General features: G+C 37.2%; 1 protein-coding gene across 2 annotated transcripts in view; it reads right to left on the minus strand.

The window, feature by feature from the left end:
• Positions 1–13580, minus strand: part of ATP10B (ATPase phospholipid transporting 10B (putative)) — a 54398-nt gene extending 40818 nt beyond the window's left edge. The window contains exons 1-2 of one of the 2 annotated variants that reach the window (XM_033006686.2): positions 13303–13580; positions 12028–12222 (exon numbers count right to left, since the gene is read on the minus strand). In XM_033006686.2, coding sequence (XP_032862577.1) covers positions 12028–12222; positions 13303–13577 — 470 coding nt within the window. In that variant the 5' untranslated portion in view covers positions 13578–13580. Of the gene's footprint in view, positions 1–9917; positions 10554–12027; positions 12223–13302 lie in introns of those variants that run through there. The other variant, XM_033006677.2, reaches the window with a different exon arrangement.
• Between the last annotated feature and the right edge of the window lie 361 nt (positions 13581–13941).

The raw sequence follows: 13941 nt of genomic DNA on the forward strand, positions 1-13941 counted from the left end.
ATATCCTGAAAGAAGAAAACTGGTATCTCAGCTACACTTGCTGCAGGTCTTTCCTGTTTTTAACTCCCAAAAGGTAATTACAAGTCTTGAGCTTAGTGCGCAGAAATAACTACAAAATGTAGAGCAGTAGACAAATGGTCCCTTAATAATAAGCAAAAAAAATGCAAATAGAGCCCAAGTTTCATGGAAAAGTTAAAGTAAGACACAAAGAGCTTCTAAATTTAAAAAAAAAAAAAAAAAAAAAAAAAAGAAAAGAAAAAGAAAAAGAGTTTATGGGGTTCAAGGAAAAGAAATTACTATTTCATCAACTAACCAGTAATCAGTGATTCAGGAAATAGCAAACTTTTTCTGACATCACATTTTCAATAATTGATCCTTCAACTGCTCTTAATCATCTAAGCAAACTGAAAACTGCACAATAAGCTTTAAAATTAGTTAATGGAAAAACTGTACGGGCAACAGTGGCCCAATTCCTCTAACTCTTTGAGAGGAAATTATTTTTTCAATATGAATAATTGAATCATCTTATGCGTCACTCTGTAAGAGGGAAAATGCTCATGATACTTTACCAGACAGACAGTAAAAGGCTTCTGTAATGACTCAGAATCTCATTTTTGCTTAATTTTTTTAATCATCCTCATCTATTGCCTGAAGAATACCGTCTTTCAATGAAGTGTTTGTATCATGAGAAGGGGAGCAGTGATACAGCAGATAAAGTGTTTTGCTGCAGTTCAAAGCACACATTCAAGTGTTGCTTCAGTCAGGCCAAAGGCTGCTTCCTGCTCACCTATTTCCCTGGCCTGTGGAGGAGAGCCAGCCATGATGCTGTCAGGCAAACCCTTGCACTTTGCTGATATCCTTATCTGTAAAACATGAAATAACAGCTTCCTGCAAAGGTTATGCACACAGTTAAATTCTGTGTGTTTACCAGTGGTATCCACTTTTTATTCAAAAAAAGAACCCCAGCCCCCTCCCCCGCCCCAACTTTTTAAATCCCTTTAATACTAGATGTGAAGCGCTTAATAAGTAATGGTATTGTAGCAATAATTTTTCCTTCTTACATTAATTTCTCATTCCTAAATTTTTAATTCTTCTGTCTTCTTTTCTCTGACTCCTTATCTGCATGCCCTTTTTTCTTTTGCTCAACAACAGACATAAAAGACCACACTGAAGAACAGAGGTTTGTTCTAAGTTAATTTGATGTTGTTGGGCATTAAAAAAAAAAAGCCAGATGAATTTCTATTTGAAAAGTATTTAAGCAAGTGCATGTTGAATATTTGCCTCACAAAGTAGATACTAATATTAATATAACAAATCAACTAAGTAACTATGAATCCTTCCCATATCTAACACTTTCCAGGTAGAACTTCTTAATTTGTTTTTCTGAAACATTAAAATGAGAGTACAGAAGCAGTTTAGAGCAAACAGATGGCTTGTCTTGCTATCCTAGACATTTGGATGCTGTCTATAGTTTGCATATACTGTTTGCTAGGACTTCTGCAGGGAAATCCTACCTCTGTACGTCAACTCTTGCACAATTCTGGAGTTTATAGAACACACTTCTGATTTTTTCCACTCATAAAATGCTATAGAAGGGCCTTGCCCAGCTGGCTGTCTTCCACATCAGCCTAAAGAAACCAGGTTAGCAAAAATAATCCACAGAAATCACAGATTTGTGATATTTCTTCAACAATTCCCTGTGAAACATACATTACACATGAAGCTTCAGGTTCTGCCCATTCATTAATTGCAGAGGAGGCGGTGAGTCAAAAAAGCCAAATAACCTCTTTCAGAACAGAGGAAAAGTCTTACTTAGCACAGGGACTAGAGTTCAGGAACTGCTAGAATCCCAAACCTGCATTCAGGTGAACAGACTCTTCCTCTTTCCCAACAAGTACTGAATTTGGTAAAGAAAAACATGTTCTTTTCCTGAAAGAACTATTCAGCTGGAGCTGTAAGATTAACAATTTCCTGCAGTACAAAGGTTTTCTACAACTGTGTAGATAATTACCAGTGAATGAAAGGAAGAAAAGTACTTCACAAGGAACCTGGTACACCCCACAGCAGCACTGGCCCAGTTGCCTAACAAGATTTTTCAAATGAAGCAGTTTCCTTTTAGCAATTCCTGTAATTGGGAACACTGCCCATTTTCTGTTCAGTGATTAAAGTTCATAGCACAAGCTCCAGTTGCTAAATAAACAGAGGAGCTTCATAAATCTAAGATGGTCTGATGAGAAACACACAAAAAGGGCAAATACACTTATCCAATAAAATAAACAAGATGTGGTGATTTTCAGTAGGTGGAAAGCTTGAAATCTGATTTTGATAGCAGGTAACATCAGGACTGTGGCATGTCAAAAACATGTTCTAGGATAAAAGTTTCTCAGCACCTTCTCTCCTTCAGCAGTCAATTTATCAACAGTACATTTAAAAAGTGTTCTCTTGCTCTCCTGGGATAATGGCTAGCATGATAATGCTCATCAGAGGATAGTGCCGACACAAAGAAGCAGTTAGCCTTGAACAGTCAAAGTGAAGTCTGCCAGAATTTGTTATTGGACTCATCATGTCTGACCAGAAGGCCTGAACTAAATAGACTTTATGAAGTATTTTCGGTGAAGAAAGGATCATAAAAAAATTCTCCTGTGGTTGGAGATTGGGGGAGGACATGAATAAATTACTTTGTGTCAACAATTTCATTTCACATTCTTGGATTCAGTAAACATAGGTCTCAAACAAAAACTGGGTCAAAATGGATGGTGAATGGGAGCAAATAAAAATTATTGTTCTGCTCCCCAGAGGAGATTAAACAAAAGTAATTTTTCATGTGCACTCCATAGCATGTCTATGAGTCCTAGATTGTCTTAGAGAAAGATCTTAAGAAATCCGTATCATCTAGAAGTATCATATCAACCAAGTAGTTCAGCAAGTCTTATTTCCTTGAATTACTGTAAGCTCACTCTCAGGACCACAAACAACAGTATCAGTGATATAAATAGACAAAACCAAATGTTTGTACTTTATCATATGTAAATTCGCTAGAATGTTATATTTGAAAATGCCCCCCCTCAAGAATCACCTACTTTATAAAAAATGGTAATGTTATGAGATTCTCAGTTCTAGACAAACAGGTAGAATCACATGGCTACTTACCTTTTACCATCTATTTTTGCAGGTAGAAATCCCACACATTTTTATGCTATGAAAGATCACACCAACTTTTACATGGAAAAACCTCACAAAATGTTTTCAAACACAACTTATGGCCATGACCTCACGGTAAGGAGCTAGTGCCATAAAATTTTGAAAAACTGACAACAAAAGAGCAGATTTAGGACCTGAGGAAGGCACTAGATTGGAAAGAAACTGGTTCTGAAACCTGTCTGTAGGTCAGAATACAGCACAAGTTGGCTGATAGTATTCCTGAGCTAGAGATACTATCAGAGCACAAGAAGGTACCGTATTGTCTGTGCCAATTCATCACTGGCTTCTTCCACGTTATGATTACAGTAGCTGGGAAGGTTGTCTTCGTGATGTGGACAACAGCCCAGCAGCATCAGTGATGTCAATTAGCAATGTCCTGTAACAAACCCTCATTAGCAAGCATCTATAGTCTTTCCCCACAGCCTCAAACTCTCTGGATTTGAATACTACTTTAAGACAGCAGTGTGCATCTTTTAAAGATGACAAGACTGAAATTTTTCTAAATTCTAATAAAATACATCTTTAATTATACTGTTTTGGTATTTCAAATTCCTTAAGGCTAGCAACAGATCCTATCTTTTTATGTGCTAAAAGCGTCTATAGCATCCTAAGAAGGAAGTTATTCTCTCAATAATAAAAGAAGCCTCTATTCAACTTCTGTAATCAGTTCAGGTTTATGTGAAGTTCAAGTAAGTACCAGAACTTTATAAATGTATTATATGCCCATATACAAAGTTTTGGATTTAACTTGCCTTTTTAATCTGTCTCAATTTTATAGTAACCTGTACCTAATGAAGAAATAAAATGTAAGTAAAAAGTATTTTGAAAACACATTTGCTTACACTTTACCTGGTTCATTTTGTAAGTTATGGAGTAATGCATTTAGGAAAATCTAATTATTTATTTATTTTTTTAATACTGCCTAGAACAATATGTGATTCTGCCTGGCACCAGCTGGAATGAACAGGTAACTCCAAGGTCACTTCCTTAATGACTGCTAATCATTAGTATTAGTTTCTATGAACTCCCATTAATTTACTAAGTTTCTGCAAGCCACAGCCTAGATCAGTTTGTTGGTACAGTCATTGCCTTACATGACTGTGTAGCTCTTGAGGTCATATGGTAGAAACCTGCTTCTTTCCGGGTTTTAATAGTGTTTTCAAAATTCAGACAGTTAGGATGGAACTTAATGCCATGAGGTCATGATTCTGCAGGTCTCTGATCCAAAAACATAGGTTCTCATTTATTTGCCCTTTGTTTTCAGTCATTAGCTTCTGCTGCTGCCTGCCAACCATTGCACCTTTTCTGTGAAGTGGTTTTAAATATCTTGGCAGGTAATAGATCTTAAAGATAGCCCTAATAAAGCAGCACACAAACCAGTGGTAGCATTACTAATGTATTTATGGATTTTCTTCCACAGAGACCAAGGATCCTCACTGTAGCAGTACACACTGACTGACAAGAACTGCTAGCTCGCTGCTTTTTGACTTTCATGTGCTGCTGCCTGGACCAGCTGAGTATCGAAAACTTCATGCTTTTCTTTTGCATTTAGTCAGTTCAGCATGTCATGTTCAACACACAATCAGCATGCTTACCATAAGATGAATTCACATTTTAATTATTTCTTCACAATTTTGGTACCACTGGTTTCAGGCAGTTGCATGGTGACATAACAAACCTGAGCGTACTGTTGGCTAAGGTCATTTTCTCAGTTTGAATAATGCCTCACCTTGCACAAAGAGAAGGCACTGTTGTGCCTTCTGTAAAACCCACTGATAATTCAGGTATCAGTACTTAAACTAGGCACAAAAATTCCATAGTACCTGAAGTACATACAAAAGTTATACGGATAACAGAGCAGATAGAGCAGAGGATGCCCACTGCCAGTGGTAGTCCCACACAGAGAACAATAGAGTCATGTCTGACATTAAGCAAAGGAATGGCATTGGATCTTCCCTGATGCATAGTGAGTTACAATAATATCATAGAACATAATAATCCTGCAGTCATTGTAACTTATTCATACTGCTACTTTTAGAAGAAATATTTTTTTTCTATTGATCAAGGTTCATGCTTTGTGGCTGTCATAAGACTGCACCGTCATCCATGCAAGAGCTGGAGATCTCCAGGAGATCTTCAGCCTCCAGCTGATGAAATTCATGCACTGCTGAGAGAAGGCACTACTGAAGTGTAGAAGCCTTGATATTGCTATGTCCAAGACAACTGACTGCAATTTTGCCTAAGGGAATGTGGTGGGACTTCAGGTGGGCCACAGGCTTTAGACTCTCTCTTTTTTTTTTGGTGTATAAAATGAATCCACTAAAGCCTCCAGCAGCATAAAGTTATGTTTTGTTAGAAAACAAAAATAATAAAGCAGAAAGAAGAGGCTCTTTAACAAGTGAAAACTCAGTGCTGCTGTTCAAGACTTTAAATGAAAGCATTGTCAACAAATCTCTTTTGTTTACTCTGCGCTTGGCAGGATGGTATTTTCCTCTCATCCTGCTTTCTACTGCACATTCAGGTTCACCCTGGGTTGAATGAGCTGCATATGATGTTTCTGGGGTCCAGAGAAAAGTTGTCCTTTTTCTTTCACTTCTGAGATATGACAGTAGGTCAATTCCCATTTTCAAGCGTGCTCCCTATCCTTCTCTGTCATCTTCCAGACTCCACAGACCTCTGTTGGTTACTGCATCCCTGGCCAATCCCAGTTGCTCTCCCAGGCATGGGGAGCATCCAGTGGAGGTGCAATCTCTCCTCCCTCCAGAAGGTCCAGCTGATCTGAGCATATGAAGGAGGTTGAAACAGAAAGGCAGCCTTCATTTTCACTACCCAGCTTCCCTAATTTTAAGAAAATATAAAGTATACTATATATATGGTAACCTGTAGACAAGTAGATGTGTTGCTGTCATAGAGATAAATTACAACACTGAGTTACAAAACTTCAATCAACTGAAATATTTTAATTCTCTTTCAAACCAGTGAGTCTAGTGTAAGCCACTTCCAGCTTTTCAGCTGTTAGCAGTTCTGACCTTGTGCAACACAGAGATGAGTTGTTTTTTCTTTATTTCCAAATCACTGCTTTGGGACTAACAAAGAGTTAGGGCTGATACAGAAATCTTTAAATGTTCTAAAATCTTACACTAGGCAGATAAAGAGCAACAGTGAAGGCCAGCCTGAATTTTTTGTATCACGGACATCAGTGGACCCACAGAGGAAGAAGAGATTGATGCTTGTAGGAACTACTTGCAAACCACAGGGCCTGAAAGCATCACAGAGGAACTTTCTGTTGAAAGAGTAATTGGGATATCTCATTTGGGATGCCTGTTGACTCACCTAGTTATCCGACAGCTCCACAAGCTGATTCAAAGCATATAAACTAGGCTTCTCTGAGTCACTGTCTCAGATATCCAAGTTTAGGTGCTTAAAATTAAGCAATGTGAATAGCTTAAGTAATGTTAATGTTTTTATGGCTGCTGCTCTCTGATGTACGCACATTCAGTCAAGTGTGTTGCCGTACCATCTTGGAACTGTACATAGTCCTTGCATATTTATCTGTGTGTCTATTGTCACACTGAGAAAAATTTAGGTTAAATCTTCCAGAAATGTGAAATTGATGTAAAAACCTGTCTGGATGCTGGGAAGTACTTACAGACCGTTATAACTTAATCCCAGGGGTATATCAGATCCAGGCCATACATTAATTACATATCAAGTAGTTCCTTGAACATTATAGAACTTCAAGAGAAATAAATAATAGCTTGTAGCAACTGTTGGGTTGACATTCACTTACAGGTTTCTACACTACATTCAGTGCCAGCCTCTGTTGTTAGTAAGTTAATGACAAACTGGAGACAGTTCAGAGAAAAGCAACCACAGTAGGTTCGGAGGAACTGACTGACAAGAAAGATGAAAAGACTGATCTATATACAGATCTTGATGAAAAGGTGCCTGGGCATAGCAAAATGAACATGATAAAAATCACACATATTTGAAGACTATAATTAAATGTTATGGATGAAGAATAACTAATTATTGTTGTATGAAACCAGGTGACTTGAAGTATTTAAATGTAATTAAAGAGGTATAATAAAGCATAGTATCATAGAAAATGCTTTGACAATCACACTTTTTATTAATGGAAGCCCTCTTTTTTGGAAAATTTAAAAGCAGACAAAATATATTTTAAATAATACAAGGAGAAGGGAGGCAATTAAACATAGGTCTGTACCATCTGTGATTCAATTTCCTGTTCGCTTCTTTTGGTGTTGTGCGATTCGTTCTGACAGCACAACAGTTTGTATACAATTATTATGATTTCAAAACCTTTGGTTCAGAAATTAAAATCTCCACAATCAAACATTAGATCTCAGTTATTGCATCTCCTCGAGACATTTTAATGCCTATTGTCCCCCATTTTCTTAATTAAACAGTCATTAAATAAACTACTTGAAGTATCTTTTCCTTCATTTGACTAGCAGACTAGATTTCCCATTCCAGTTGATCTCTGTGAAAAGAAAATTAGAAGAAATGTGTTTACAGGGCAGCCTATTTAAATTCAATTTCCCTTGGTCTATGTTGAAAGAAGGCAAGTTACTGCATTTCCCCTAATCTTCAAGAAAGTTTTGGAGAACACTCAGCATTCGGAAAAGATTGTTCTGCTTTTGTCTTTCTTTTGGAACAGGAACCAGAGTTCTTGTTATTGAAATCTGAAATAAAGACAATATCCTCTCCAAGATTAATTCTTAAAATCTTGCATCTTAGGATGGAAAATCAGTTGCTCTATTAAAAAGAAATTTTTGCTGCCACAAGATTAACAAAATTTGCACTGTCTTAAAATAGACTTTCACCTATGTTAAAAAATTACCTACAGCAGATGATTCAGAAGGAAGAAAGTTACAAGACATCATGCTCTTCCATGTTCTTTACAGCTAGCAAGAAGAACAAGAAATATCAGCTTCCCAAAGCGCTACTGAAGCCTGATTAAAATTATTCATGTTATAATAAGCTGTAGCTACTGATCTGAAGGCAATTGTAATTACCTACAGTTTTTCCAGACAGGATGAATTGTATCATTTGAAGCCCTCCTCATTTTCTTTCCCTTACATCACCTTTTTGGGCCATAAAACTTTGGTGAAAACCAAGATTCTAGACAAAATTTATTCATAGATCAAAGTATTTTTTATGGGATGAGTTAACCAATTTTTAGACAGGCCCATATCAAGTTTCTGCATAAGAAAGTACTCAGGGCTATAACTTGAATCTGTATCTGTATGTATGTTGTAATTCCATGATGGACATTTTTCTCTTATACAGAACAAGTTTTATTGTATTCCCCACTTCTCATGTTCCCATGGTAAAAACTTTTCAGATGTAAATTAATGTGGTTGCTTTATGTAAAGAGGAAATAAATAAGATTCCTATGGGAATTCATTCATTAGTACATACTGCACCCCTATTCTCTTTTGTACTAGTTTTAACAAGTGTTAACAAATAATCCATTGCCTCATGACTTAATGTAACATTGAAAAAAAATCTGACTAGATTGCAATCTCAAAGATAGGGAGAAGAGGCAATTTTGCCACCCTACCCAAAAAACTCCAGGTATTGACAGTCTTCATGGTGGAAGGGAAGAAATCTTAGATGAACAATATTTAGAAACTTGTAAAATGTCTGCTTTTTTGGACAAGTTGGCAAGGAGAGCAGTGTGATTTTGTTTTTGACAAGTAATTATCTATATGTGGGGATAAGTTTAGCCCCCAAACAAGCAAATCCATTGTTTTCCTGTTTAACTAGCAGGATACAAAAATAAAAATCTGACAAACACATGCAAGAGAAGCAAACAAAAATGACAGCATTGCACGATAAAAGCCAGAGTTCTGCAAGGTCTTGCTTGTGAAAGCGTACATTATATAAAGCACTGTTGATTAATTTGAAGGATGACAGGCAACATTCACAGCGACGGAAAGTTTTGCTCTTTTGACTCCCAGATGTGATATTTTAAAAGGGATAAGTTATTTTCTACTTTTCTGAGAGAATAGTTTTGATACAATAAAACAGAATTTTCAAACTTCTCAAATTCCTATAAGCAAGAGTTCATGAAACATTTTGAAGAAGTGAGCACAGACACATGTAGTTAATTCATTTAGAGATAACTGAACAGAGGCATATATTACTATCTCCCATTTTTAAACTGCATTTTTACAGTTTTATTTTACATACAACCTAGTAAAAGAAATACAACTGAAAGCTAGTCCACAGTGCAGAGTATAAAACTGAACATAGTTCAAAGGGCTACATTTTTAAGAGGCTTCTTGACATTTAAGAATGCAAATAGGTCCCATCACAGATCTTGTTCTGTGCCACCTTATATCGACAGAACTAAACCCTCTTGAAAATTCCTTAGAAATTCAGGTGCTTGTAGCTATTTAAGCACTTGTTTTCACTGCACTCTGTGTTTAAGAGGCTGATAGCCACACCAATAATACGAAATTCAAACTTATCTTCCAGTCTGGAAATGAGATTTAAACAAAAAAGAAATACCTTTCTTTATATCAGAACAAATACCAGGTGATATATAGTTGCTATGGCTTTTCGCTGTTTCACTTAACCACTGTGATTTTCCATCAGTTATTTATTAAATTTTTAAACAAAAAGCCTCACCACAATAAAAGATCTCAAGCCAACTTGTTTTGTAATAAAAGGTGTGTGAAACTCACCTGCTGTAAATGTAGCATCCCATATGATTGATTTCTTTGTCTAATTTATACCGTCGAAAGTCTTCCCAAGCATCTTTAATGGCTGTAATGGCCATTATAACACAAATTGGGATTACAGAAACTTCTGGTTGGAAAGCATTCACCACTGGCACAAAATTCAGCAGTGCAATGACCACAAAATAAATATTGGCAAAGCGGTGAAACTGCTCATAGATATTTTTAGGGAAGAAAGTCAAGATGGTATATTTTGTGGTCTTAATTTTATTGGAGTCATAGTATCTGTTTGGATTTTCTTTCCACTTCTTACTTCCAAAGGGCACACTGGAGATGATCACTCGTTTATTTTCATTTTTCTTCTTTCTTTTCTTTACTTTTACTCTCTTCTCCAGCTCTTCATTTTGGATTTCAGTGTCTGGAGCACCACATCGGCAGCAGGTTTCCTTGAAAAAATGTTTTTTCCATATCATTCTAGAGAAGCAGCCTGGAACACTCTTCCTTGACATCTTGTTTTCCTCTCAAAAAGTACCCTCAAGTTGAAAACCAATACATTTGGAAGAGTTCAATAATCCAAACAAACTCCTAGGTGGTGGAGAGAAGACTCGAGATGTCTGAAGCCCAGGGCTGCCTCTCCTTCAACTCCAACCTCCACCTGCCCAGGGACAGGTATCATCCTGACTCAGCTGCACTGGGCCCTAGAGCCAGCTGGGGAGGCTGCACCTCTCCAATGACAACAGCGTCGGGAATGTTTTGTTATTCCTGCTAGCAAATGCCCAGAGGCCCCATTCAGAGCATTTACCTGGCATCGACTACCTGCTCACATGAAGTGTCTCTTCTTCAACACAGAGCAGTGACAAAGCTAAGAACATACACACAGTTGTCACGGTTCACTCTGTGAGTTTCAGAATCACTTTATAAGCCTGGGAGTTGCCAGGAAGTTCAAAGGTAATGGGCAGAGCTCTGTGTCCCAGAAGCCAACAGAAGATTGCTAGAAGCCTCAGTACAGACATTATTTCTTTCTTTTACTTCCTCTATCTACTAGTTGTTTTCACGTCCATCGCGTGGATTATCAAACAACACCCATTCCCCCAAACCAAACAAACCTATGATTTGGTAGTTGTGAGATTATACATAGACAAGAGGAAACTGGAGGGCAGTTTACCTAGATTACCCCTCTGCCTGATCCTTCACCTCTGACAGACCTCCTGCTTCTGGACACCCAAAGCTTTCCTCTCACCCAGTAACGCCTTCCAGCCTCCCATTTCTTCTTCCCCATTGGTCCTTGTGCCTCTGACACATAAGTCTGTAAGCATAGATGAGGGCTAATTTCCAAGAGAGCTAATGAGATGTGTATGAACCATAGTAATTTTTTCTCTATGGATTGGGCTTAAGAAGAGGCGAAAAAAGGAAGAGATCCAAACATTTAAACATCTTGTAAGTGAAAACTTCATCTATTGAATTACATAGTGACAAGCTAAGTAGTCTCAAGTCAAGTTAGTACTTGGACAAGAAATTCTGATGAAATCAAAATGTTGCAATAAGAATTGCACATGAAAATATTTATTCCTTCTGAGTCAGTACTGAGCAAACATCACAGCTTACTGTGGGTGTTGTATCATCTCCAAAGCGAAACCGTGCTGTATCAATCACCTGTGTTTACTGAAGTCCTATAAAATTTTTTTCAGCTCCTGGTTATGCTTCACCCTGAATGTGGCTGATAATTCATTTTTGTATTAATGGTTTTAGTGTGAGATGTCTGAAAGACTTTGCTCCAATTTGTTAAACAGTGCCAGTAATCCTTTCCAGACTTGGATATGTTTAATTCTTCCTCCAGATCCTTCTCCTACCTGGAGAGAATGTTGTGTGTGTTGGCAAGTCGTTTTGGAAACTTGGAATGAAAACTCATATATCAGCATACACTTCTGTGATATGAAACAAAACTTCAGTGATATCAGGATCACTTAAGTGAGATAAACGAGGCATTTTTAAATGCAGAACAAAACTCTTTTATAACATTTTTTCCAAACTTACTGTGGGGGAGGTACTGCAAAATCAGATGAGGAGTTTCCACCACATCAAATGCAAAGAAAAATAATTGGTTTAGTTTACTTACTTGTCATATACCCTGGTTTTAGAAAAGTTTATCATCTTATCAAATCGGTATTTTCTGTAGTCTTCAATAGCATCCTTAATCATACTGGCAAGCAGCACCACAATCAGAGGCAGCATAGTAATCTCCCTGTGGAAGACTTGCACTTGTGGGAACCAGTTCAGAACCACCAGAAAGAAGAAATAAAGATTAGCCAGCCTGGAAATGTATAAAATAAATGAAAAATAGTCAGAAATCAGAATGGGTCCTTTACTTATTGAACATCCCCCATTTTGTGTCAAAGGAACGTTAATCATGTCACTCCTCTACCCTCCTCTTCCTTTCCCAGAACAAATTAATCAGTTGTTTTATTGAGATGCTAATTTTTAATCTAGAAGAGCCTGTGAGATATATTTTCATAATATCATAGCTACCTCCGTTGTCCCACATATTACAAACACCTTTTATCTCTAGGAGCTAAAACTTCTTTAATGATCCCCCCACTGCCTCAGTCTTGAAAATAAGCACCAAATAAAAAAAAAGCCCCAAAAAATTTAAAACTCCAAACCAATAGCAACAGAATGGTTGTAAAAAATCACATGTTCAGAATTATGGAAATGTCCCCATCAGGAATACATGAAGGATACCACAGGTGGAAGGTCAAATTATGAATGTGCAAATCTAATACACTGAATGAAAATGTCAAAGCTGGAGATGGATATACAAATTCCATTTATCTTTATCATAATGATGTTTCTCTGGGCATCTTATTGACACGATTCATTATGCTGGGGGGTTATATAATTTCAAACCAGCACTTGGAAAGAAACCTGACCTAGCACTTCCATATACAGGTATACTGTTTATAAGTTGGTAGACAAAATCACTTGCATACCATTAAAGATGTACCAAAATTAATCTATGAGCCTCTGAAATCTACAGCATTTCATAGGTGTCTCAGAACATTCCAGGAATGTCTTTTCATTTTCTTAAAAGTTAGAGGTTTATTCAACACAGAAACAGAGGGATTTTTAAATAAAAACTTGACATTTTTTACATAGAAAACTAGTCCAGCATTCAAACAAGAAAGCTGGTCACAGCATTAGTTAAGCACACCTAGTGTTTACTTGTTTCAAACCTCCATTTCAGTGTGACTGAAGTGACATTTGGTTACAAATAATCGTCACCTAAATTTTAGTAATATGGCAACTACAAAAGCAGCCCTTCTCCATCACCCTCAAATATCACTCTCAGAGAGAGCTCTTAAATCTCATGTATCACTGAATGAATTTTTTTTACCTGTGCAACTGCTTGCAAAGATTTAGGGGCAAAAAAGTGAACCACGTGTATTTTGTGGTCTGTATCCTGTTTCCAGAATAAAACACAGAAGCTTGTTTCCAGTATTTCCACTGTCTCCCATTGTCAGGGAACACAATCCTCCATTTGTTTAAGTTGAGTTTGGATTTGTCTCTGACAGAAAGCAGCAGTGGTGTCGATTCTGATAGAGTCTGGGAGGAGCTTTCAGCTCCTAGTCGTTGCCAACGGTACAAAGCAGAGTCCACAGACAAAGCCATTCACAACAGGGATGTCAGACTGAAAGACAAATGCATGACAAGGACTGAAAACCAATTCCACTCTGGTAGAAAATTCACTTCATGTCTTGCTAGCAGAAGCATAAAGCAGCAAACAATACTTCAGTTCATTGCATGTTCAGTCTTTGGGCTCAGCACTTTCTGCAGAGAATGCACAGAATAAAAGATACAACAGTCTTCAATAAGGAAAAATCTATTTCTAACTCCAGGGGAAAAAAAATCTTACATCTATTTTCTGTGTGTTATAACAGCAAACTAACATAGATAAAGCAAATTTAACAGAGGAGAAGAATAGCTTTTCCATCACAAATTCTGTGTCGTTTTCCTCAGTCATAAACTGCCACCA

This window comes from Tyto alba, unplaced genomic scaffold (genome assembly GCF_018691265.1).
Source record: "Tyto alba isolate M040663 unplaced genomic scaffold, T.alba_DEE_v4.0 Super-Scaffold_17, whole genome shotgun sequence".
NCBI classification, from domain to species: Eukaryota; Metazoa; Chordata; class Aves; order Strigiformes; family Tytonidae; genus Tyto; species Tyto alba.